At 38.2% G+C, this 26,192-nt stretch overlaps 1 protein-coding gene across 3 annotated transcripts in view; it reads right to left on the bottom strand.

Annotated features, from left to right (window-relative positions):
- Positions 1-26,192, bottom strand: part of LOC149785914 (N-acetylated-alpha-linked acidic dipeptidase 2-like) — a 175,834-nt gene that overhangs the window by 26,641 nt on the left and 123,001 nt on the right. For all 3 annotated transcript variants that reach the window (XM_089976145.1, XM_089976146.1, XM_089976144.1), the window contains exons 15-17: positions 20,206-20,299; positions 14,954-15,084; positions 11,321-11,445 (exon numbers count right to left, since the gene is read on the bottom strand). In XM_089976145.1, coding sequence (XP_089832271.1) covers positions 11,321-11,445; positions 14,954-15,084; positions 20,206-20,299 — 350 coding nt within the window. The remainder of the gene's footprint in view (positions 1-11,320; positions 11,446-14,953; positions 15,085-20,205; positions 20,300-26,192) is intronic.

The raw sequence follows: 26,192 nt of genomic DNA, 5'->3' as shown, positions 1-26,192 counted from the left end.
TATTATGCCCATATATACTTCATACCCACTTCCTACGATGCAGGATCAGACTTGTCAAGCTACTGTTATCAGTGTCCCTATACACCTCGTATCATCCCCTTGCGGCTCCTCATACAGGCGTCGGACACACTTCACAACCCTACAAACTCCCCCAGGTCTCTCTTCCCGAGGTATTCCTATGGAACAAATTCAGAGCTTGGCTGGTGCAGTGTGCTGTGACAGGATTTGCCCCCATTATGTCAAAGATTTTATATGTAAAATAAAGTGTCTATTGAACCAATGTATTGTGTGTTATTTAAAAAGTTATATAAGCATTTTTTCTTTTTCCTTTTTTGTGAATATAAAGTTCTGTAAGAATTATTTCTTTTTCATTATTTCATAACAAACTGAATTCACAATGAAAACACTTTTTTGTTCAGTTCTTATATGCCTTTCATAGTACTGTAATGACCATGGCTAGAGTCACAATGACTTGGATAATATTTTCGGTCTTGCTTCTATTAAGTTTGTTTCTATAAATATGGTGAATATGAATTAGAATGTTCACTTACAAAGCATAGCAATTATATTTATCTCTAATGTCTATCGACTGTCAAACTAGCAGCCAATCCTGGCAACCGATCTTAACATGTGTAACCTATTTTCGAGGTAGAGGTTCTTTCGGTAAAACATCTTTGAAAGTCTGTCATAAAGTTTTCAGAGTGTACTGTTTAGCTTATCTGCTACAAATAGTATACTCTTATGCTATTACTATTTGTAATCTATGTAAAATACCTGCAAAATCATGACTAGAAAAGTCCATGTATATCCTTGTATCACGATGTCCGCCATTTTGGATTAGCATGAGTGTTTCGTATTTAGAGATTTTATACTTTCGCATTCGCAATTATTCTCTCTAATGATAGTAGGGTACTGTAAGAAGGTAATTTGCATGTTTTAGTGATAACCTCATTGCAATACAGTTGTACTGATGTATGCATTTCATGTTTTGATACGACAGTACCGGTCATCTGCATCAAGTGCAGAACCCGCGTCTACATGAATTGATTAAATTATTCAAGATTTAAGTTATCATCATAAAGTTTAATTTCATATAAACTTGATCTCATAAAATGTTCTTATTCATTTCATAGAGAAGTCATACAGTATTGAAATACTTCTTGTTATGTAATTATGTACTTGTAATGTTGACATGGTATACCATGCAAAACTGTATTGTTTACAATGCAATACACGGCACACCATACAAGACACTGATTGGTTGCATGGGTTGCCGTGCATGCATCGATTGGTTGGATTGTGTCATGTGTTGTCTGGGGGAAGGTTATAAATAGGGGAGCGCTGTCATTGTTGGTCAGACAACTGACGAGTACAGTCAGCGCCAAAATACGAAGTGACAAAAAGAAACAGCAAAGTGTCAAGTTAGTACATTTTGGATCTTTATAAATAGCACATTTTACAATATCGAATAAACAAGAATAATATATTTATTCCAACAAAAATTGATTGTAACAGTTGTCTCCCACCACACCTGACAGCCCCCCCCCTTCCAGTTTGTTATATTAAAATTACATAATCTGGTTGTACACAATAACTATTGCTCTTATTTATTATTTATTTATTTTCACAATTCATTAAACATTGTCAAATTGTTCTCGATTTTATGTTGATGATATAGCCCCTCTTCCATCGCCCCAACCCCAAGTTTTTGATCTTTTCTTACATAACACTATCAGTTCCTATGTACAAAAATATGTAGCACCCTTAAGGACTAAAAAGGGCCTTACAATTTGGTGTCAGAAGTGGGATTTCAAAAGTCAAATTGAAATCCATCCCAGGATACGAACCCTACCACCCTCCCCCACCCTCATATTTTTGTCAGGTGTGGTGGTCAAAATAGTGAAGAAAAAAAAAAAACAACAATAAACAAACAAACAAGTGGAAAGCAGATATTCCTGCTGACTGACACACATACCATGTCTGATTCCCCAGATCCTGAAATCCAGTTTTCCCTGAATGGAGACGACGAAGGCCATGGTGATGTAATCGATGATGATCAATGTCAATATGACAAGCATGGTTCAAGTCAAATTCACAGTGATGAAGAGGAGACAATGTATACAGGACAGAACCGAAATCACTCCAATCACCCAAGATGTGAAGCCAATAATGCTGGTACTATTCCCATACGATTATTCCCAAACTATGGCCCGACTTTAAAGCCTGAGCCATTTAACGGTAAAGACTGCTGGGAAGAGTACATATCCCACTTTGAAAATTGTGCAGAGCTGTGTAACTGGACCAAACGGGACAAAGTTCTCTTTCTTGCTGCCAGTTTGCGGGGTCAAGCTAGGACCTATTATATGAGTTTGACAAATGAGGAAAAACAATCCTACGAGACCCTTGTTGCTAGACTTAGTCAAAGATCTGGCAGCTCTAGACATCAAAACAGGTGGTTGGCAAAACTGGAAATGAGAAAACGGCAACCTGGTGAACTTATCGCAGCATTTGGGGATGACATTAGGCAGATAGCAAAGAAAGCCTATTGCAATTTAGATTCTAAAGCACAGGAAACTCTTGCCCTGAATCAGTTCTATAAGATATTACCAACTGAAATGAAGTGTCGATGTATTGACAAGGATTGTGAGACAGTAGCTGATGCTGTAGATGTTGTTGAAAGATATGAAGCAATACTGGAAGATGAATATGAAAAGAAAAAGGCAAATGTTAGAGCAGTTGGATCTAATGAAATTGAACACCAAGGTTCTAATGACAATGGCAAAATTGGGGCAATGTTGCAAAGAATTGAAAAGCGAATAGAATTGTTAGAAAAAGGAAGTACTCCTATGAGCAATATAAAAGATTGGAGAAACCAAATACAGAACAAACCTGGACCGAGAAACGAGAAGAGGAGAACATGTTTTATATGTAACTCCCCAGATCACTTTTTCAGAAACTGTCCCACCTTCATCCAATGCAAAACTCGCACTGCCCCTGGACATGATAGAAAGAACAAAGCACCAAGTCAAGGAAAGGAGAATTCATCCTCAGCATGTAACCAGGGAAATGACAAACCGTTGATTCAATAGGCCTGGGGTCAGCGGGTAGTAATAGGCCAAAAGCTTCCGTAGCTCAAGAAAAACAAAAGGTCAGAACAGGACACATTGGGGAGACCAGTAGTCAATGGGACAACGGATTTTATACAAATGGCATGATTGATGGAACTAAAGTCATTTTCCTTATTGATAGTGGCTCTACAGCATCCCTTCTTTCATACAGCACGTATCAAAAACTGCATGGAGAAGATAAGTATATGCTTACACCACTTGAAACAAAGGTAAATGATGTTAATGGAAATGAAATTCGCACCATTGGATCCATAAACGTTGCCATTCATTTTAGTGGGATATCCTTCACACAAAAACTTATAGTCTGTGATGTGAGTCAAGATGGTATCTTAGGTCAGGACTTTTTATTAAACTATGTGAACAAAATTAATTACAAACAATTTTTGCTTCACACAGACAAGATTGACATAAGATGTTGGATGGGAGGTAAAGCGCAAGTCACATCCAGAATACAAGTACGGAAAACTACAATAGTACCTGCTAACTGTGCATTGTGGCTACCAGTAAGCATACATGGGTCAGAGCACATGACAAAATTTGGATACGTAGAGCCAATATTTCACAAAGAGATTCAGTGTAGTATGGTTCCTGGCGTGATTGATACACAAGCCAGGGAGATGGTTGTAAATTTTGTGAATTGCAGTGATGCTGATGTTATGCTGCAAGCAAACTTACCTGTTGGTGTCTGTGAGCCATATGAGGATGTATCCCACGCTGAAAGAGTTGCCAGTATCAATACAAACGAAGAGAATGTGTCCGAGATGTGCGAAAACAAACTACCAGAGTACTTAAAAGATCTCTTTAAAAGAAGTTCGGCTCATCTTGACTACCTACAAAAGGAAGCCCTCAAAACATTGCTCATAAGATACCAATCTGTATTCGCAAAATCGTTAGCTGAGCTCGGTCGGACAGATAGAGTGCAACGTCACATCAATATTGGTCATTCCATTCCTATACGGCAGCCGCCACGATGCCAACCAATCGGAAAACGTGCAGTAGAGCAGGAAGAAATTCAGAAGATGTTAGATCGTAGGGTCATAGAGCTTTCCAGTAGTGCTTGGGCATCACCAGTAGTTCTAGTAACTAAGAAGGATGGTAGCATAAGATTTTGCATTGATTATCGCAAACTCAGTGATGTGACGGTCAAGGATGCTTATCCACTTCCAAGAGTTGATGAATGTTTGGATGCGTTATCTGGTTCCAAATGGTTTTGCTCCAAGGATTTGAACTCTGGCTTCTGGCAGGTGGAAATGTCTCCTAATGACAAAGAGAAAACTGCTTTTGCGACATGTTTAGGACTGTACCAATTTACTGTAATGCCCTTTGGCCTCTGCAATTCCCCCAGTACTTTTCAGCGTTTGATGGTAAACATTCTACGAGGCCTTCAGTGGATAGAATGTCTAGTATACATGGATGACATAATCTCGCCAAGCACTACCTTTGAAAAAGGTCTTGACAAATTGGAGAACATCTTCAAAAGACTTCAAGATGCAAATCTGAAACTAAAACCATCCAAATGCATATTCTTCCAGAAGCAAATAAAATTCCTGGGTCATGTCGTTTCGGAAGAAGGTGTGTCCACTGACCCCGAAAAGATAGTGCCTGTGCAAGACTGGCCTGTCCCAATAAATGCAAGGGAAGTCCGAAGTTTCCTGGGACTCTGTTCATATTACAGGCGTTTTGTGAAGGGATTTGTGCACATTGCAAGACCACTACATAAAGTATGCAATAAAGGCGCTCACTTCGTTTGGACAGGAGAATGTCAATCAGCATTTGATAATCTGAAACAAGCCCTGATCTCCTCACCGTTGCTGGCTTACCCCATCCCTGGCATAGGATTCATACTGGATACTGATGCAAGTGATAAAGCTGTGGGTGCAGTGCTCTCGCAGATGCAGGAAGGCACGGAACGTGTCATCGCATACATGAGTAAAGGTATGAACATCCATGAACAATCTTATTGTACTACAAGAAAGGAACTTTTAGCCGTTATCACTGCAATGAAAACATTTCATTCCTATCTATATGGACAAGACATTTTGCTCAGAACAGACAATGCTGCAGTGAGTTGGGCAAGAAATCTCAAGAAACCAACTGGCCAGGTTGCCAGGTGGCTTCAAGAGCTTGACACATACAATTTTAAGGTAGTACACAGAGCTGGGCGACAACACTCAAATGCTGATGCTTTATCAAGAAGGCCATGTCGTGTCTGTCAGAAACAAGAACAAGGTAATCTTGAATGTAATAATGATGAAGACTGTGCAGCTCCACAACTTTCAGACCAAGTCATCCATGTCAATTTGGTAAGGGTGTTAACATGAAGTCAAGGTGCTCTCCAAGGCAATGATCTCGCACAAAGCCAAGCAATACTTGAAGGTTGGACACCTGACACCATACATAATCTTCAATTAGAAGATCAAGACATTTCTGCTATTCTAATTGCTATCGAGGGAAAGTCTGGAAGACCAAAGTGGGATGCCATATCTGATAAAACGTCAATACTCAAAACACTCTGGCGACAATGGGACAGATTAATAACAATTAAGGGCATGCTTTACCGTAAATTCTTTCAAAATTATGAGAATCAACCCATACTGCAACTGATAGTTCCAAGTAAACGAAGGCTAGATGTCCTAAAGTACTTTCACGATGTACCAACTGCAGGGCATTTAGGTGCTAAGAAGACCCTAGAACGAATAAAGCAGTCCTTTTACTGGCCAGGTGTGAAAGAGTTTGTCACGGACTACTGTCGTACTTGTGATAAGTGCACAGCTAGAAAGCCATCCAGAAAGATCAACAGGGCTCCTTTAGGACAATACATAGTTGGCGAGCCCATGGAAAAGGTTGCTCTAGATGTACTTGGACCCCTTCCTCTGACTGGAAGTGGCAAAAGGTTTATCCTGGTTGTCTGCGACTGCTTTACCAAGTGGAGCGAGGCTTTTCCCATTCCAGACCAAGAGTCCAGCACCATTATTAAAACATTTGTAAATGAATTTGTATGTCGTTTTGGCACACCATTACAGATCTTGACAGATCAAGGCCAAAACTTCCAGTCCAAGATATTTCAAGAAATGTGCGACTTTCTGAAAATAGATCAAACAAGAACTACTAGTATGAGGCCACAGGCCAATGGAACAGTTGAGAGATTTAATAGGACCTTGCAACAAATGCTGACCATGTATGCTGAAAAGGATCAAAAGCACTGAGATACTTACCTGTCCCAAGTCATGATGGCCTATCGAGCTTCAATAAACTCCACAACAGGAAAAACACCAAATATGATGATGTTGGGAAGAAACGTCACCTTACCAATGGAAGCAGTTGTAGGGAGACCATGCGCATCTCAATTCAGTGATGATGAAGTAGGCCCAGACCACTATCTGGAAAGACTGCACGCCAACATGGAGAATGCCCATAATATCGCTCGACAATATCTTAGAAAGAACTCTGATTATCAGAAAAGGCATTATGACTTGCATGCAAAGAAACGCTCCTTTACAGCAGGACAGCCAGTTTGGATCTATGATGCATCCAAAAGAGTTGGTGTATGCCACAAACTTACCTCAAAATGGAAAGGACCATTTGTTGTTGTCAAGAAGATTGACGATGTTACTTACCTTATTAAGAGGTCACCAAAACAGCTCTCCAAAGTATACCATATTGACAGACTCCTGCCTTACCAGGGTAGAAACCCACCTACTTGGTTTAGTAAAGATCAATAAACCTTCAAAGTTAGAGTCATCTTTGCATATGACAGTTATTTGAATTCTGCAAAAAGATATTTTTATTTTATTTTGCACATATATATATATAGTTTTAGTTTGCCACAACTATAGGATGTGTGGTACATATTCCTATTCCTTTCAGTATAGAAGTGTATGAACCCTCAGTGGTAACCATTCAAGGAATAGTATATACGTCTCCAATGATAATAGATGAGTACTATAGTGAGCCTTTATTGACAGATGGTGATCCGGGATGGGCCATGTCAGCTTTTACAATTGTGGTTTGAAGCCGACAAACCTTAGAGGTATTATTAAGTATGAGCAATATAAGGCTGACAGATGGTGATCCAGGACAGACCAAGTCAAAGCAAAGATGAATCCTATGGTATACGATGGTAAGGGATCTGGCCTGATCAACCATGTTCCCTACCATGTTGAGAAAAATGAGTTCAACAGAGCGTACACGATAATCCTTGTTTGGACATGACTAATGAGAAAGAAATGGTCAAAACACAAATTAAGTGCCTGCTTATACCACTGACCTGACAGGAACTAATTAATCGAGCATGTTCCATGTCAGTAGAGTTGACATGGATGGAATCAGAAATACATAGCATTATTACCCTGATGTATTGTGTAGAACCTGATTAGTCCTTTCATCCCCCACCTCCCTTCCAAATCTGTGATTGATACTGCTATAACCTGTGCTGGAAGAAAGAGTAATTTCAGCAACCAACAATGAATCATTTTTGTGTCTTTGCAGAATGGTGGAGACTTGTTGGTTATGCAGCAAAACTTTCAACAGCAAGAGAGAGCTGAAAAACCACATGATTCCAGCACCACATGGTCGCCTGGTGGTTATCTGCCCATGGTGCTACCACGAGGAGCGAACATTCAAGCGTGTACTTGACCTGAAGAGTCATTGTAAGAGGCATCATTTGGATAACATTAATGGAGTGCCTGAAGACTTTTTCAGTGAAAACAATGCCTTTTGGTTATCGCTGTATCCACAAGACTACAAGCGCATTATCAGAACCACCAGGTGGCATGACCCGCTAGCCATAAGAGCAAGAGTTGTAGTGCTAGAATGGGCAAGGAAGATCACGAGATCCACCCGAAGCAGAAGTGAGTGGCTACAAGGCTGGGAAGCAGAAGGTAAACAAAATACACCCCAACCCACACCCCAGTTGACGAGCCAGGACCAGCAGACCAGTGCCATGACTTACAGATTTGATGGTGCCACCCCCTTGTCTGAATCATGTTTCCAGCCTGATTATGAGGATGACGATGTCAGTATGAATGCATATAGCCCTACTAGACCAGACATGGGAAAAATGATCTTATGTGAGATTTCCTTGGTCCCACAAAATATAAATGCAACAGTATTGCAGGCCCTGACAAAATACAGAGCATTGTTGAAGGATCAAGTCCTATATGACCCTAAGGCCATGGCCGCCATCGCTAGAAGAATGGCAACTTTGACGCCAAATATTTCATCTGCCCCTGATGGCCAGTTTCTGCCATTGTCTGACCAGACTCTGACTTCCCGTAAGAAGGAGATTGGAGATGTACTTGGGGTGTCACCAGAATATATTTTATCTATTTCCCGTGCAATATCCTCAGAGTGGAAACCAGCCAAAAGAGCAAGGGCTAGGGAGATAGAAGAACCATCTTTACCAGAGACTGCCACGATTTTGCAGCCAGAACTAGATCTGGCATTACCAGCAACATTAGTCACTGTGCCATTCCCATCGAAGCCGTCAAAGTTTTCTCCTGTCCGCAATCAGTGTGCTAAAACATCCAAAACAGATGGAACCAAACCCCAAGAGGAAATGTCTACAAATCAGGCCAGAGCAGTTGCCTTGCTGTCTCAAGGATGTATGCCACTATTTCCACCATCGAGGAGGGACTGGAACTTGGTGCCTGAAGAAGACATCACCTTTTCAATTAGCCAGACATCCATCAAGTGGCCACCAAAAGGATGGGAGGGAATGACCCCTGACAGAAAACTGCTGATATGGGAATATACAGCTATGGCATTATCTTCTGCAAAGACTGGTCTGCAGTTCCCACCCCAAAGGCTAGATCTATTAGACACCTTCAACTTCCTGGCCCTACCAGGAACAGCAGCTTATCACTTGAGGAAAAAGGACCAATGCTTGGCAAAAAGCAGATATTAAACCTATGAAGTTTTAAGACAAGTAGCTAAGGAAGGTGGAGAAGAACCTGCAATGAAACATTGGTTGTCCATATTGGAACAAGGGGCAGAAAGTCGTGACAATGGTTATGATTCTTTAATACAAAAGACTGATGGGGTCAACCTGCACCTAGATGCTGGCTAGATGCTTTCTTTATATACAAAATTATTAAAATTCTGAATCTGATTTACTGAGAAAAGAAAATTCAGGAGAATTTTGTAACTTGGAAGAGAAGGGTGTAATGACCATGGCTAGAGTCACAATGACTTGGATAATATTTTCGGTCTTGCTTCTATTAAGTTTGTTTCTATAAATATGGTGAATATGAATTAGAATGTTCACTTACAAAGCATAGCAATTATATTTATCTCTAATGTCTATCGACTGTCAAACTAGCAGCCAATCCTGGCAACTGATCTTAACATGTGTAACCTATTTTCGAGGTAGAGGTTCTTTCGGTAAAACGTCTTTGAAAGTCTGTCATAAAGTTTTCAGAGTGTACTGTTTAGCTTATCTGCTACAAATAGTATACTCTTATGCTATTACTATTTGTAATCTATGTAAAATACCTGCAAAATCATGACTAGAAAAGTCCATGTATATCCTTGTATCACGATGTTCGCCATTTTGGATTAGCATGAGTGTTTCGTATTTAGAGATTTTATACTTTCGCATTCGCAATTATTCTCTCTAATGATAGTAGGGTACTGTAAGAAGGTAATTTGCATGTTTTAGTGATAACCTCATTGCAATACAGTTGTACTGATGTATGCATTTCATGTTTTGATACGACAGTACCGGTCATCTGCATCAAGTGCAGAACCCGCGTCTATATGAATTGATTAAATTATTCAAGATTTAAGTTATCATCATAAAGTTTAATTTCATATAAACTTGATCTCATAAAATGTTCTTATTCATTTCATAGAGAAGTCATACAGTATTGAAATACTTCTTGTTATGTAATTATGTACTTGTAATGTTGACATGGTATACTATGCAAAACTGTATTGTTTACAATGCAATACACGGCACACCATACAAGACACTGATTGGTTGCATGGGTTGCCGTGCATGCATCGATTGGTTGGATTGTGTCATGTGGTGTCTGGGGGAAGGTTATAAATAGGGGAGCGCTGTCATTGTTGGTCAGACAACTGACGAGTACAGTCGGCGCCAAAATACGAAGTGACAAAAAGAAACAGCAAAGTGTCAAGTTAGTACATTTTGGATCTTTATAAATAGCACATTTTACAATATCGAATAAACAAGAATAATATATTTATTCCAACAAAAATTGATTGTAACAGTTGTCTCCCACCACACCTGACAGCCCCCCCCTTCCAGTTTGTTATATTAAAATTACATAATCTGGTTGTATACAATAACTATTGCTCTTATTTATTATTTATTTATTTTCACAATTCATTAAACATTGTCAAATTGTTCTCGATTTTATGTTGATGATATAGCCCCTCTTCCATCGCCCCAACCCCAAGTTTTTGATCTTTTCTTACATAACACTATCAGTTCCTATGTACAAAAATATGTAGCACCCTTAAGGACTAAAAAGGGCCTTACAGTACTATGATACACTTAAGTAAACTATGATATCATATTTAATCAAGCCTTAGGAGTGATGAAAGAATGCCATTATAATTCTTGTATTGTAATAATTCTGGTCATACTGACCAATAATAATGCCATAATAATTCTTATATTGTAATAATTCTGGTCATATTTACCAATATTAATGCTATAAGTCTTATATTGTAATAATTCTGGTCATATTTACCAATACTGATGCCATAATAAGTCTTATATTGTAATAATTCTGGTCACAGTTAACAATATTAATGCTGTAATAATTCTTTTATTGTAATAATTCTGGTCATAATTACCAATATTAATGCCATAATAATTCTTACATTGTAATAATTCTGGTCATATTTACCAATATTGAGGCCATTATAAGTCTTATATTGTAATAATTCTGGTCATAGTTAACAATATTAATGCTATAATAATTCTTATATTGTAATAATTCTGGTCATATTTGCCAATATTGATGCCATAATAAGTCTTATATTGTAATAATTCTGGTCATAGTTAACAATATTAATGCTATAATAATTCTTATACTGTAATAATTCTGGTCATATTTACCAATATTAATACTATAATAATTCTTATATTGTAATAATTCTGGTCATATTTACCAATATTGATGCTATAAAGTCTTATATTGTAATAATTGTGTTATATTTACCAATATTAACATTGTGTTGCTTCCATTCTGTTCCAAACTGGTTTGTTAAGGATTTAATAAATCCAAAAATAGCCGCGGCATATCTACGCACACTGAATGACAATAAGGTTTCATCAGCCAATTTCCTGAAATAGAAATATAAGATTACCTGTTTTGACAGTTAAATGTATGCCAAATTCAAAGTTAGCTAAGTATGCAAACATGCAGGTCTGTACTATACAGTACTGCATACACATCTAGCACAGTATGCAAACATGCAGGTCTGTACTATATAGTACTGCATACACATCTAGCACAGTATGCGAACATGCAGGTCTGTACTATATAGTACTGCATACACATCTAGCACAGTATGCAAACATGCAGGTCTGTACAATATAGTACTGCATACACATCTGGCACAGTATGCAAACATGCAGGTCTGTACTGTATAGTACTGCATACACATCTAGCACAGTGTACATTTTGCTTAACAGTGTCCTTTCTCAAAGTATGCAAACATGCAGGTCTGTACTATATAGTACTGCATACACATCTAGCACAGTATGCAAACATGCAGGTCTGTACTATATAGTACTGCATACACATCTGGCACAGTATGCAAACATGCAGGTCTGTACTATATAGTACTGCATACACATCTGGCACAGTATGCAAACATGCAGGTCTGTACTATATAGTACTGCATACACATCTAGCACAGTATGCAAACATGCAGGTCTGTACTATATAGTACTGCATACACATCTGGTACAGTATGCAAACATGCTGGTCTGTACTGTATAATACTGCATACACATCTAGCACAGTGTAAATTTTGCTTAAAGGTGTCCTTTCTCAAAAGACAACTATTTTTAGATCACCTGTCATTTATGACTACAGTACATATTTAATTTATTTGTACACGTATATTGTGATGACCTTTACTGTGAGACACGCTAAAAGGGATGATATCACTAGATCGGTTTTATGCTATTAACATAAAAGCAAAAGGGGCTTAAATTAAACACCAATGCCATTATACTGACATAAAAGTAAACCAAGTCCACTAAACCCTCAACCATGTTATCTCTACAACTGATACCATCAAAACATGATGTAATGGTATATTAATCTGAGAAACCCACTGAAAATGTCATTTTAGTCCTAGTGAAAATTTATTTATTTGTAGTGTTTTTTGCAAATACTGAAACAAAGTGTACTACAAAAGGGTTGACAAAAGGGTGTGCTACATAGGGGTTGACAAAAGAGTGTGCTACATAGGGGTTGACAAAAGGGTGTGCTACATAGGGGTTGACAAAAGGGTGTGCTACATAGGGGTTGACAAAAGGGTGTGCTACATTGGGGTTGACAAAAGGATGTGCTACATAGGGATGTACAAATAATTGTGCTCCACAGGGGTTTTCTAAAGAGTGTGCTTCATAGGGGTTGACAAAAGAGTGTGAAACACAGGGATGTAAAAAAAAAGAGTGCTAAATAGGGGTTTTCAAAAGAGTGTGCTACATAGGGGTTTTCAAAAGAGAGTGCCCACGACCACCCACATCAACAGACACAAATGTAAACACTGTTTTTTTGCCAATCCTGCCATCAGCATTGGTCTTATGCATTTTTCTCAGCAAATGGCAAGACAACAAGAATTCCAAATCTTACACAAATGCTAATTTCAAATAAAAGTTAGGAAATTAGAAGAACAATTTTTAGTTTTTTATAGCATTGGTAAGAAAAGAAAAAAAAATCATTCAACAGCTTTCATAAATTTCATTTGAAATGATCACAGACGTGTGAACCTGTTTATTGCAAGGTGAAAAACAACATTAATCTAATGTGAAATTGTGTAGTGAAACAACTTTTCAGTATATGTCAAGCTGACCTTAAATGATGTCAAGATAGCACATTACAATCAGATGCCTTGGACATTACAAACTGTCCTTAAGTGATGTCAAGATAGCACATTACAATCAGATGCCTTGGACATTACAAACTGACCCTAAGTGATGTCAAGATAGCACAGTACAGTCAGATGCCTTGGACATTACAAGCTGACTTTAAGTCATGGCAAGATATCACAGTACAATCAGATGAATTGGAAATTACAAGATTGCACTGTAAGTTTATTATTATATTTACACTATGGATAAATGTGGTTTAGGTCTATGAACCAAATTAACATTAGTCATGTGATTACAAGACCCCATTTTGTTCAGCCCACCTTTTTACTAAAAAAAAACTTCAATGGATTAATGTAAAAAACTTTAACATTGAGCCAAATGCAAGGTGTTGATGGATAAACCAAAGGACATGTACATGAATGTCAATGTAATCATGACATCATGCATCTAAGTGAGCTTGACATGTCAATTTAATCATGACATCATGCTTCTAAGTGAACTTGACATGTCAATGTAATAATGACATCATGCTTCTAAGCAAGCTTGACATGTCAATGTAATTGTAACATCATGCTTCTAAGTGAGCTTGACATATCAATGTAATCATGACATCATGCTTCTGTGTAAGTGAGCTTGACATGTCAATGTAATCATGACATCATTCTTCTGTGTACATGAGCTTGACATGTCAATGTAATTATGACATCATGCTTCTGTGTAAGTGAGCTTGACATGTCAATGTAATCATGACATCATGCTTCTGTGCATGTGAGCTTGATATGTTAATGTAATTATGACATCATGCTTCTGTGTAAGTGACCTTGACATGTCAATGTAATCATGACATCATGCTTATGTGCATGTGAGCTTGATATGTTAATGTAATTATGACATCATGCTTCTGTGTAAGTGACCTTGACATGTCAATGTAATCATGACATCATGCTTCTGTGCATGTGAGCTTGATATGTTAATGTAATTATGACATCATGCTTCTGTGTAAGTGACCTTGACATGTCAATGTAATCATGACATCATGCTTCTGTGCATGTGAGCTTGATATGTTAATGTAATTATGACATCATGCTTCTGTGTAAGTGAGCTTGACATGTCAATGTAATCATGACATCATGCTTCTGTGCATGTGAGCTTGATATGTTAATGTAATTATGACATCATGCTTCTGTGTAAGTGACCTTGACATGTCAATGTAATCATGACATCATGCTTCTGTGCATGTGAGCTTGATATGTTAATGTAATCATGACATCATGCTTCTGTGTAAGTGACCTTGACATGTCAATGTAGTCATGACATAATGGTTCTGTGTAAGTGACCTTGACATGTCAATGTAATCATGACATAATGCTTCTGTGTAAGTGAGCACAACATGTTAATGTAATCATGACATGCTTCCATGCATGTGAGCTTGACATGTCAATGTAATCATGACATCATGCTTCTGTGTAAGTGAGCATGACATGTCAATCTAATCATGACAATGCTTCTGTGTAAGTGAGCTCGACAATAAATAATTTCTCTACTGGAAGCAATCAAATTTCAACAAAAAATAAATTCCCTTAATCACAAATGATTTGTGTATTTAATTGCAGCCAAAAGTGAGGATATGACTGGATCCTGTTTCCCACCAATACACTGTATTGATCTGAAAACAGACCTGCAGTTGCTGATGTAATACACAAAAGATAACAGTGATCAGTTGAGTATAATCCGTGGCACTCACCAGCTCAGAATCCCCCATAGCTGTGTCATGGCCAAAGAGTAGTTGAAGGATGGATCAATGTGCGTCTTGTACATGTGGAATGTTTCATATGCGGAGTGATACAGTGGGTAGCTAAGCATATTCCATTTTTTCTGAAACACACAAACATCAATACATCATCTTCAGTCACAGACAGTTTCATTTTTTACCAAGTGCAGAGGTTCTCAAACCTTTATGCAAAGCGCTTTACAATAGTCACCTAATGGTACAATCAACATTAGGAAAGATTAAATAGTCCACTAAGACCTTCAGCAATCATTAAATGGTTAGTTGAGACCCTCAGCAACATCTGGTTGAGACCCTCAGCAACATCTGGTTGAGACCCTCAGCAATGTCTGGTTGAGACCCTCAGCAATGTCTGAGTGGTCCATGAAAAAAAAAACAGTTTGAGAACCACTGACCTAGTACTCATGTCTGGATAATGATGATAAATGCTAACAAAGAAACATTAGACAATTACATCAGACTTATTAGACAGTTACTTTAGAAACATTAGACAATTACATTAGAATCATTAGACAATTACATTAGAAACACTAGACAATTACATTAGAATCATTAGACAATTACATTAGAAACACTAGCCAATTACATTAGAAACATTAGACAATTACATTAGAAACACTAGACAATTACATTAGAAGCATTAGACAATTACATTAGAAACACTAGACAATTACATTAGAAGCATTAGACAATTACATTAGAAACACTAGACAATTACATTAGAATCATTAGACAATTACATTAGAAACACTAGACAATTACATTAGAAGCATTAGACAATTACATTAGAAACACTAGACAATTACATTAGAATCATTAGACAATTACATTAGAAACACTAGACAATTACATTAGAAGCATTAGACAATTACATTTGAAACACTAGACAATTACATTAGAATCATTAGTCAATTACATAAGAAACACTAAACAATTACATTAGAAACATTACACAATTACATTAGAAACACTAGACAATTACAAATATGTAGCTGGTGGCACTGGCCTAACCATTTCCTGAGTACTCCCTATAGCCTCCATTTGAAAAACCTCTGCTTTGTGGGACAATATTTTTAAAACATTAATCACTTTTAATCTTAAAACTTAGCAAATTGAAATTTAAGTTTCATGCTCAGCTGAAACATTTTGTTGTTAACTTTGGCTTTTCCTGTTGCAGTTCCATGATGTAATATGTATGTGTAACTGTTGGCTTTTCCTGTTGCAGTTCCTTGATGTAATATGTATGTGTAACTGTTGGCTTTTCCTGTTGCAGTTCCTTGATGTAATATGTATGTGTAACTTTGGCTTTTCCTGTTGCAGTTCCTTGATGTAATAAGTATGTGTAACTTTGGCTTTTCCTGTTGCAGTTCCTTGATGTAATATGTATGTGTAACTTTGGCTTTTCCTGTTGCAGTTCATTGATGTAATATGTATGTGTAACTTTGGCTTTTCCTGTTGCAGTTCCTTGATGTAATATGTATGTGTAACTTTGGCTTTTCCTGTTGCAGTTCCTTGATGTAATAAGTATGTGTAACTTTGGCTTTTCCTGTTGCAGTTCCTTGATGTAATATGTATGTGTAACTTTGGCTTTTCCTGTTGCAGTTCATTGATGTAATATGTATGTGTAACTTTGGCTTTTCCTGTTGCAGTTCCTTGATGTAATATGTATGTGTAACTTTGGCTTTTCCTGTTGCAGTTCCTTGATGTAATAAGTATGTGTAACTTTGGCTTTTCCTGTTGCAGTTCCTTGATGTAATAAGTATGTGTAACTATTATGTAAAGAACCAGACACAAATTGACAAATAAAAACAAACCATGAGACTGCATATCAATGTACAGTGACAAATAAAAACAATGTGACTGCATATCAATGTACAGTGACAAATAAAAACAATGTGACTGCATAGCAATGTACAGTGACAAATAAAAACAATGTGACTGCATAGCAATGTACAGTGACAAAAAAAACAATGTGACTGCATAGCAATGTACAGTGACAAATAAAAACAAACCATGAGACTGCATATCAATGTACAGTGACAAATAAAAACAATGTGACTGCATATCAATGTACAGTGACAAATAAAAACAATGTGACTGCATATCAATGTACAGTGACAAATAAAAACAATGTAACTGCATATCAATGTACAGTGACAAATAAAAACAATGTGACTGCATATCAATGTACAGTGACAAATAAAAACATCACAAAAAATCTTTTAGTGAAAATACCAAGTCAGAAGGCCTTTCTGGTTAGAAGGAATATTAATAACAAGATTTTCAAAATAGCTTACACTTAGGTCTAGCTAGAAGAAGATTTTAGTGAAAAGCTCCTGTTGATACAACCATTCAGAGATAACAATAAACAAGATTTGCAAGAACTGATGTGGTAGCCATAGCAGGTGTCAGACTGGCACCATTTTCCTTTAGGAACAATTGAAGTCTTTTAAGTGAAAACCTCATACTGATATGAGTATCCATTCAGAAGAAGTACTGATAAGTTTTTCAAGAAAGCCAACGTGTACCAGTTATACTGAATATCAGATTGGCACCATTTTCATTTAGGACAAACTAGACATCATAGGAAGTCTTTTAGTGAAAACTCCATGTTCATATGACCATCAATTCATGAGGTGTAAAGATAATAAGATTTTAAGATGGCCACTGTGGCAGCCATATTATGTCTGAGCAGCAACATTTTCATTCAGGACCAACAAGACTATGGGACAAAAATGTATGTCGAACAGTTTCATGGCAAACCTCCAAGTCGCTTAGGAAGAGTAGCAATAATAAAGTGCTAACAGATGGACAGACAACAGACAAAAGACCACCCGATAAGCTCTACTGGTCTATGACCAGTTGAGCTAAAGGACCTATTTAACTAAACTGTCTGTATTCCATTGATTACCTTGCTTTGTCCCATATGTGCCCTTTGAGTCAAGTCACTGGGGCTTATTTTCATTCATCCCTAGTAAGTGTAAATGCAGCTATAATGTAGGGTTCAAGTCATGACCCTAGGGCCACACTTGCATAATCCTGGAGCATGACATGTTGATACCTGAGTTAGTAATCACATACACTGACTCCCAGACATACAAAGCTTATAATAAGGAAATAAACCAAACACAACCCACTAGCCTTACCTACAGTGGATGCATCTAAATTGTAAAATCATTGCACATGTCTACAGACATCCCACGATCTATTCCCAAAGTTTAAAATCTCATCTTGAATGGTGTAGGAGGAGCTGTGTGAAATTGCTTGCACACATATACATGTCAGAACATGTGGAATCATGCAAACACACATCTGGGTAGGTAGAATCATGCAAACATACCTGACTGGACTGGTAGAATCATGCAAACATACATGTCTGGACAGGTAGAATCATGCACACATACATGTCAGGACAGGTGGAATCATGCACATATTTACATGCCAGGACAGGTTGAATTATGCACACATATACATTTCAGGACACTGGTAGAATCATGCACACATATACATATCAGGACAGGATGAACCATGCACACGTATATATGTCAGGACAGGTAGAATCATGCACACATATACATATATGGATAGGTAGAATTATGCACGCATACCATATTTACCATATATGTTGGGACATTATTTGTTGGGACACAATAAATTAATTTTTTAAGTAATTTTTCTGTCCACTGTTTGTTTTGGGACACATCATTTTTTTCGAGTCGTAAGTTGTGGGATACCTTATAAATAATTTGAAAATTACATGTCAGAGTATGCTCTCCAACTGAAATTATATTTTAAAAAATATATAACTTTACTAGAGATAAAACTCTTTAATCCACTGCAGCAGCATCTCAACAAAAACCTTCTTGTGCACATGTACAATCCGTTCTTAATGCAATGAAAAATTATCTTTGGAGGAAACCTATCTCCTGAAGCGGAATCTGCAAGGACAAGTTTTTAAAATCTGCACCAGTTGTGCTAATTCTCACACTTTTAACCCACCATCTAATCGTCAGTCCACCAAGAAATGAGATCAAAGTACACTAGAATTCCATCCATGTTAATGATCATACTGTTGGTGAAATCATCTTTTCTCTTTTGGCCTTCACAAACTCATCAAATGATTTTATTTTCTCTGCATTTTCTGGGTGACACTGGGTCATCGATGTCCATGCATGTTCCATTGTTTCAATTTATTTTCAAATTCATGTGAATACCAGTGAAAAGGAACCAAAGTTAGCTTCCATATCTTGGCTGATTTTGTATATTCAAACAAAAAGTTGGCATGCTTAAAGAAATCCGAAGTTGGCTTACAAGGTCAGCTTTCTTTGTAATAAAATAACCTTTGTATTGGTACTTAAAATTATCCAAAGTCGGTTGCTGAGGTAAGCTTGCTTTTTAATAAAAATAACCTTTGTTTTACTGTCCCCAAGTTCAAACAATGAGTTTACTGCTCACTGCCAGTTGTGTTTATTCACCACCTGAGTTTCTATCTGCTTGGCATCTGTAGTTATAATACAAATCGATACTGATGTCTGCGAGTAAATAGTATGAACAGAAATAACTTGCTTTAATAGTACTTTCTGTAACCCATGCTAGCAAAAAGATTGTCACTTGCACTAAAGTGAATGTATTTTCAAATAATGATTTTTATTTTGCAGATACTATCATACAGTTGACCTGGATACAACTCAATCTTGGTTATTTAGCACCAAACACCATGTTATGCACGAATGGCAGATGTCTTCGATTATTTCCCTCTTGCTTGCGATTTTGTTGGATCCAGTTTTCAGCTGGATAACATATTCAAACCTTTGAGTACAACCAAACAAAATTTGTTTCTCAATGTTCACGTCATAAGCGATACACGATACCATATGGATGACTACGCTACATATACAGAGTTCATGGATATATTTTATTCTTTATTGCTCATGATGAAAATGAAACAGTAATAAATGATAACAATAAAAGGTTAGTTTCTTTTATTTTTTATCAAAAAAGAGTTTTGTTTATCTATTTTAGGTGGAATCATGGAAACATACATGTCTAGACAAGTAGAATCATGGAAACATACATGTCTAGACAGGTAGAATCATGGAAACATACATGTCTAGACAGGCAGAATCATGCAAATATACATGTCTGGACAGGAAAGAATCACATAACCCCTACCTTTTGTTACAAAGCAAGGGGAAAATTTTACTTACATGATCATAGCTATACCACATATCAACACTGGGAACCCCTGCCCTTTGATAAAAACTGGCCATGTCACTTCCTGACCCTAATGAATAATACACACTGAAAGAAAGAGAGATAAGGAATCAACAAACAGTCATTGTCCATGTACCTATTACTTACATGGACTTCATGCACATCCTGACATCCATGTACCTAGAACTGTTCTTCTTTCATGTCTTTTTTCATCATGATTGTGTTCTTGGATAAAATGTCTCATCCCTTATTGAGGTACATGGCTATATTAGATACCCATCTAAAAGCACTGAATATGATAATCCTATACAATTTTCTTCATATCTGACATTTGCAACCATTTATTGGGTGCTGTAAAGCATGGGTACAGTTCCACAAGTTCATTGCCAGATATCTCATTACAGCAATGCACTGTCACATCATGCAATGTATTTATGCAAGAAAAAAAATTATTTCAAAAAAAGCAATTCCAACAGCCTCTATTATTTATGAAATGGAAGTATATATTTAAAAAATTATAGTTCTAGGTGCTGTTGGAAATTGCCCAAAGTACACATGACTATCTTGACTTTTATTTGGTCCTGCACACAATATCTAAAAGTACAAACACTACAATCAATAAATATGGAAAATTCAGTACATTGATATGCCCACGATAAATGGTTTGGCTTGATGTTTTAAAGCACAGCATGATCTGAAGGTTATGTAGTACCAGGGCAATTGTAAAAAATATCCAGGAACACACCGCAGTAGGTGACCCATGCCAGTCTGATGGTAAACATCTAACCCAGTGCTGTCCAACCATTTTGACACCATGGGCCACCGAAAAATGTTTTTCTTGAAGACGAGGCAGAAAACTGAAAAGCAATGACTATATAGCTGCTCGAGCTCTGGTGAGCCATTTAAAATCAGCCCGCGGGCCGCATATAGCCCGCAGGTTGCAGGTTGGACAGCACTGGTCTAACCCATAACCCTTTTTGTCAGAAGTCTAGCACACTTACCACTGATCTACTGCAGCTCCAAGCTTATAACCAAATTACAATTTACATGCATTCTCAACTGCATTACTTGTACCATTCTGCCCTATAAGAAATACAGAGTAGTCCCCCTTTACAATGCTCTTCACAAAAGCCATTAAAAAGACCTGCATTATCAGGAATCCTTCTACTGAGGAATGTTCCAAAAACATGTTCCCTTGTATGGCGTTAAAGCATTACTAGATCTGTGTTGGTAAAACAGGAACTAAAATAAACTGAAATAAATCATTTAAGTTACTTGATCAATCTAATAGAATCCATAACATCCATTTTACTACAGGGGCAGCATTATAAAGAGGGTCTTGAGTGGGTGGCCACTGTAAATACTGTATTTACCTTGCCTAACATGCATCCAAATGTGGACATCATAAACCCAGATTTGCCATCTCACAATAAACTAACCGACTGGGGTCTGTACAAGTATACATAATAAACCCAGATTTGCCATTTTGTAATACACTAATATACATTCTTCCTGACTCCAAATTAAAATGAGATGGGTCATCAATACTAAGGATGAGATGTTAGCTATTCCCAGATTGCTCAGAATCAATGTTTTGGCATTAGAGCTAGGGTCCATAATAATGTTAGAAATTCCCAGATTGCTCAGCAGTTGATGTTTGGCATTAGAGCTAGGGTCCATAATAATGTTAGCAATTCCCAGATTGCTTAGAATCAATGTTTGGCATTAGAGCTAGGGTCCATAATAATGTTAGCATTTCACAAATTGCTCAGAATCAATAGTTTGGTATAGGATAGGGTAATTCATATAACACTTGCCACCAATTAACAACATGATTATCTTCTCAAATCAATTCTTACAACATCTGCTGAATATGGCAGCATAGTGGATGAATTTATTTACCATGCAAGATGCTTGAACCTAATTGAGGTTTATAAATATAAAATATGGCAGCTAGAGTAAATTAAGCTCAGATCATTGCTTTATTTAGCCACTCAAGTGCAGATAATTTGGGAAATCCTGACATCTCTGTACTGAAGATGAGCAGAGAAATGCTTGTTGAACATACATGAAGTTTCTTGCTGACAAATATTATTCTGACATTTTTATTACATCCAAGACCTCCAGATCTGAGAGATCTGGGAACCTTGTATTATTCAATAACGTCATGGACCTTAGCACTAAGTACAAATTTCAAAATTGAGAATTCAAAGATCAACATTAAGTAGTAAGCCATGCTTATCGCCAGTTCTGAAATCTTCCAGCTGCAAGCAGACAATAGTGGTTATTGTTGAGTGAATCGATTATGGATGATTCTTATGAAGACAGGAGTACATCATAGATTGGTGACAAATCAATAAACCATCCTATTTCATGAAAGACATGCCAACTGTCAGTGATGCCATCCATATTTATCACTCACACATAAAGCTGTGTTTACAAAGACAAATTACAGTATTTAAAAAAATAAATTAAAAGTAACTTTGTCACCTTGTACTAAACAGCTGCTTGACAATTATATTCAAAGCTGACATGGAAGCTATATTTGCAGAATCAACGATCTAATTCATCTTGAGTCAATTGAATTTCTTTGCTTGGACCATTGGAGCTTAAGCAGTCATGTATTTTATAACTATCAGGAACTAGAAGTGTGATATGTGAAAAAAAAGGACTTAAAATACATAAAAAGATGTCACATTGAAAAAATCATTTTAATTATGTAAGACTTACTTGTTATTATTGCAAAGCATTACCTTTCTTTAATGGAAAAACCTCTCATCCTTTTTTGATATACCATAAAAATTCTTAGAAAGAAATTTGTAGAACATGTGCAGGCCCAGTATGACCTATGCCATCAGCCCATGCACACTTGCCCATCCTCATTCTCTTAAAGAACATTAGCTAATCAAGGACATCTGAGTGTGGTGGGAGGATGGCATCCAACAGCTTCAGCTAAGTATTGCATAAATGATGTTAGTTTTACCTCTTTTCCAAATACAGTTTAATATCAGTAATAGCTTATCTTCCCTCCAAATACTGTTTAATATCAGTAATAGCTTACCTTCCCTCCAAATACAGTTTAATATAAGTAATAGCTTACCTCCCCTCCAAATACAGTTTAATATAAGTAATAGCTTACCTTCCCTCCAAATACAGTTTAATATAAGTAATAGCTTACCTCCCTCCAAATAATGTTTAATATCAGTAATAGCTTACCTTCCCTCCAAATACAGTTTAATATAAGTAATAGCTTACCTCCCATCCAAATACAGTTTAATATAAGTAATAGCTTACCTCCCTCCAAATAATGTTTAATATCAGTAATAGCTTACCTTCCCTCCAAATACAGTTTAATATCAGTAATAGCTTACTGGTCACTATTGCTTAGCTGAATTTGTCAGAAAGTAAGGTGGCTGATGGACTGAAAAGGAACAAAATATATAAACTACTTAACTTGTAGTTCTTTCATTCACTGATTGTGCAGTGGCAAGAGGATGCAGAGAGAAGAAAAAAATACCTGGCTCTGATTTGCTAAGAAGGGATGGTAAAATGATGAGAAAGTTGTGTGCGAATGCAGACTTCATAATAAAATGGGTGATTAAGGTGAACCCAGGAATTAGAGACAGATCTTATTTCATGGACTTTTATCCTCCTGATTGAAAAGTTTATTTTCGTTAGAGACCCCATAATCTCTCTAATGGTGAGAGAAATCCATCTATGTATAGTGGATGCTGAAATATCAGCTGAGCCCCTTAAGGGGAGAAAATGTTTTCCCTACTCTTCTATCTCCCTTTAATAATTGCTAAATAAAAGCCTAGTGCCCAAACAAGGCCAACAAGAATATCATCATCATCCCAAACACAGATGTGGCTGATACTGGGATCTCATATCGAGATGGGTGTGTATGATTTGAACTTTTAATGTAGCTTTAAAAAGAACTCAGTCATATTGCTACGATGTCTGCAGTGTGACAGTTTATAGTGATGTCTAGCACTGGGGCATCATGCTGCAGACATGTAGCATGATGTCCCACCCAATCACATTATCTTGACACCAGGCCGACCAGTCCTAACACTAACCTCTTTTTAATGCTGTGTGCCACTGTTAGTACCATTTTTGTAAGTCTTTGGTATGACTTGGCTGGGAATTGAACCCATGACCTCCCACATCCAAGGCGGACATTCTAACCACTAGGCCACCAGAGCGGTTTGGGATGGGAGTACTGGTGGAAGCTGAAATTTTGCAAGAAGACCTGGTTGACATAACAATGAAACAGAATCCTAATTCCCACTGCAGATTAGACATCACACTCAATAAATAAGACATGTAGTTTGCTTCTTCTCCATGCTGATGAAACAGAAAAAAGATTGAAGGTGCATCCTGATAGGATGTGGAGGCATTCCCTCCAATCTGCTGCATTGGTCTAGTTACCCCAGATCCTGACAGGATGTGGAGGCATTCCCTCCAGTCTGCTGTATTGGTCTAGTCACCCCATCCTGACAGGATGTGGAGGCATTCCCTCCAGTCTGCTGCATTGGTCTAGTCACCCCATCCGGATAGGATGTGGAGGCATTCCCTCCAGTCTGCTGCATTGGTCTAGTCACCCCATCCTGATAGGATGTGGAGGCATTCCCTTCAGTCTGCTGCATTGGTCTAGTCACCCCAGATCCCTGACAGGATGTGGAGGCATTCCCTCCAGTCTGCTGCATTGGTCTAGTCACCCCATCCTGACAGGATGTGGAGGCATTCCCTCCAATCTGCTGCATTGGTCTAGTCACCCCATCTGATAGGATGTGGATGCATTCCCTCCAGTCTGCTGCAATGGTCTAGTCACCCCATCCTGATAGGATGTGGAGGCATTCCCTCCAGTCTGCTGCATTGGTCTAGTCACCCCATCCTGACAGGATGTGGAGGCATTCCCTCCAATCTGCTGCATTGGTCTAGTCACCCCAGATCCCTGACAGGATGTGGAGGCATTCCCTCCAGTCTGCTGCATTGGTCTAGTCACCCCATCCTGACAGGATGTGGAGGCATTCCCTCCAGTCTGCTGCATTGGTCTAATCACCCCATCCTGATAGGATGTGGAGGCATTCCCTCCAGTCTGCTGCATTGGTCTAGTCATCCCATCCGGATAGGATTTGGAGGCATTCCCTCCAGTCTGCTGCATTGGTCTAGTCACCCCATCCTGACAGGATGTGGAGGCATTCCCTCCAGTCTGCTGCATTGATCTAGTCACCCCAGATCCCTGACAGGATGTGGAGGCATTCCCTCCTGTCTGCTGCATTGGTCTAGTCACCCCATCCTGACAGGATGTGGAGGCATTCCCTCCAGTCTGCTGCATTGGTCTAGTCACCCCAGATCCCTGACAGGATGTGGAGGCATTCCCTCCAGTCTGCTGCATTGGTCTAGTCACCCCATCCTGACAGGATGTGGAGGCATTCCCTCCAATCTGCTGCATTGGTCTAGTCACCCCATCCTGATAGGATGTGGATGCATTCCCTCCAGTCTGCTGCAATGGTCTAGTCACCCCATCCTGACAGGATGTGGAGGTATTCCCTCCAGTCTGCTGCATTGGTCTAGTCACCCCATCCTGATAGGATGTGGAGGCATTCCCTCCAATCTGCTGCATTGGTCTAGTCACCCCAGATCCCTGACAGGATGTGGAGGCATTCCCTCCAGTCTGCTGCATTGGTCTAGTCACCCCATCCTGATAGGATGTGGAGGCATTCCCTCCAATCTGCTGCATTGGTCTAGTCACCCCAGATCCCTGACAGGATGTGGAGGCATTCCCTCCAGTCTGCTGCATTGGTCTAGTCACCCCATCCTGACAGGATGTGGAGGCATTCCCTCCAATCTGCTGCATTGGTCTAGTCACCCCATCTGATAGGATGTGGATGCATTCCCTCCAGTCTGCTGCAATGGTCTAGTCACCCCATCCTGACAGGATGTGGAGGCATTCCCTCCAGTCTGCTGCATTGGT

Source organism: Sinohyriopsis cumingii, chromosome 12, assembly GCF_028554795.1.
Source record: "Sinohyriopsis cumingii isolate HCF-2022 chromosome 12, ASM2855479v2, whole genome shotgun sequence".
Taxonomy (NCBI): domain Eukaryota; kingdom Metazoa; phylum Mollusca; class Bivalvia; order Unionida; family Unionidae; genus Sinohyriopsis; species Sinohyriopsis cumingii.
The sequence above is the reverse complement of the archived record's forward strand: the minus strand, read 5'-3'. Positions and strand labels throughout refer to the sequence as shown.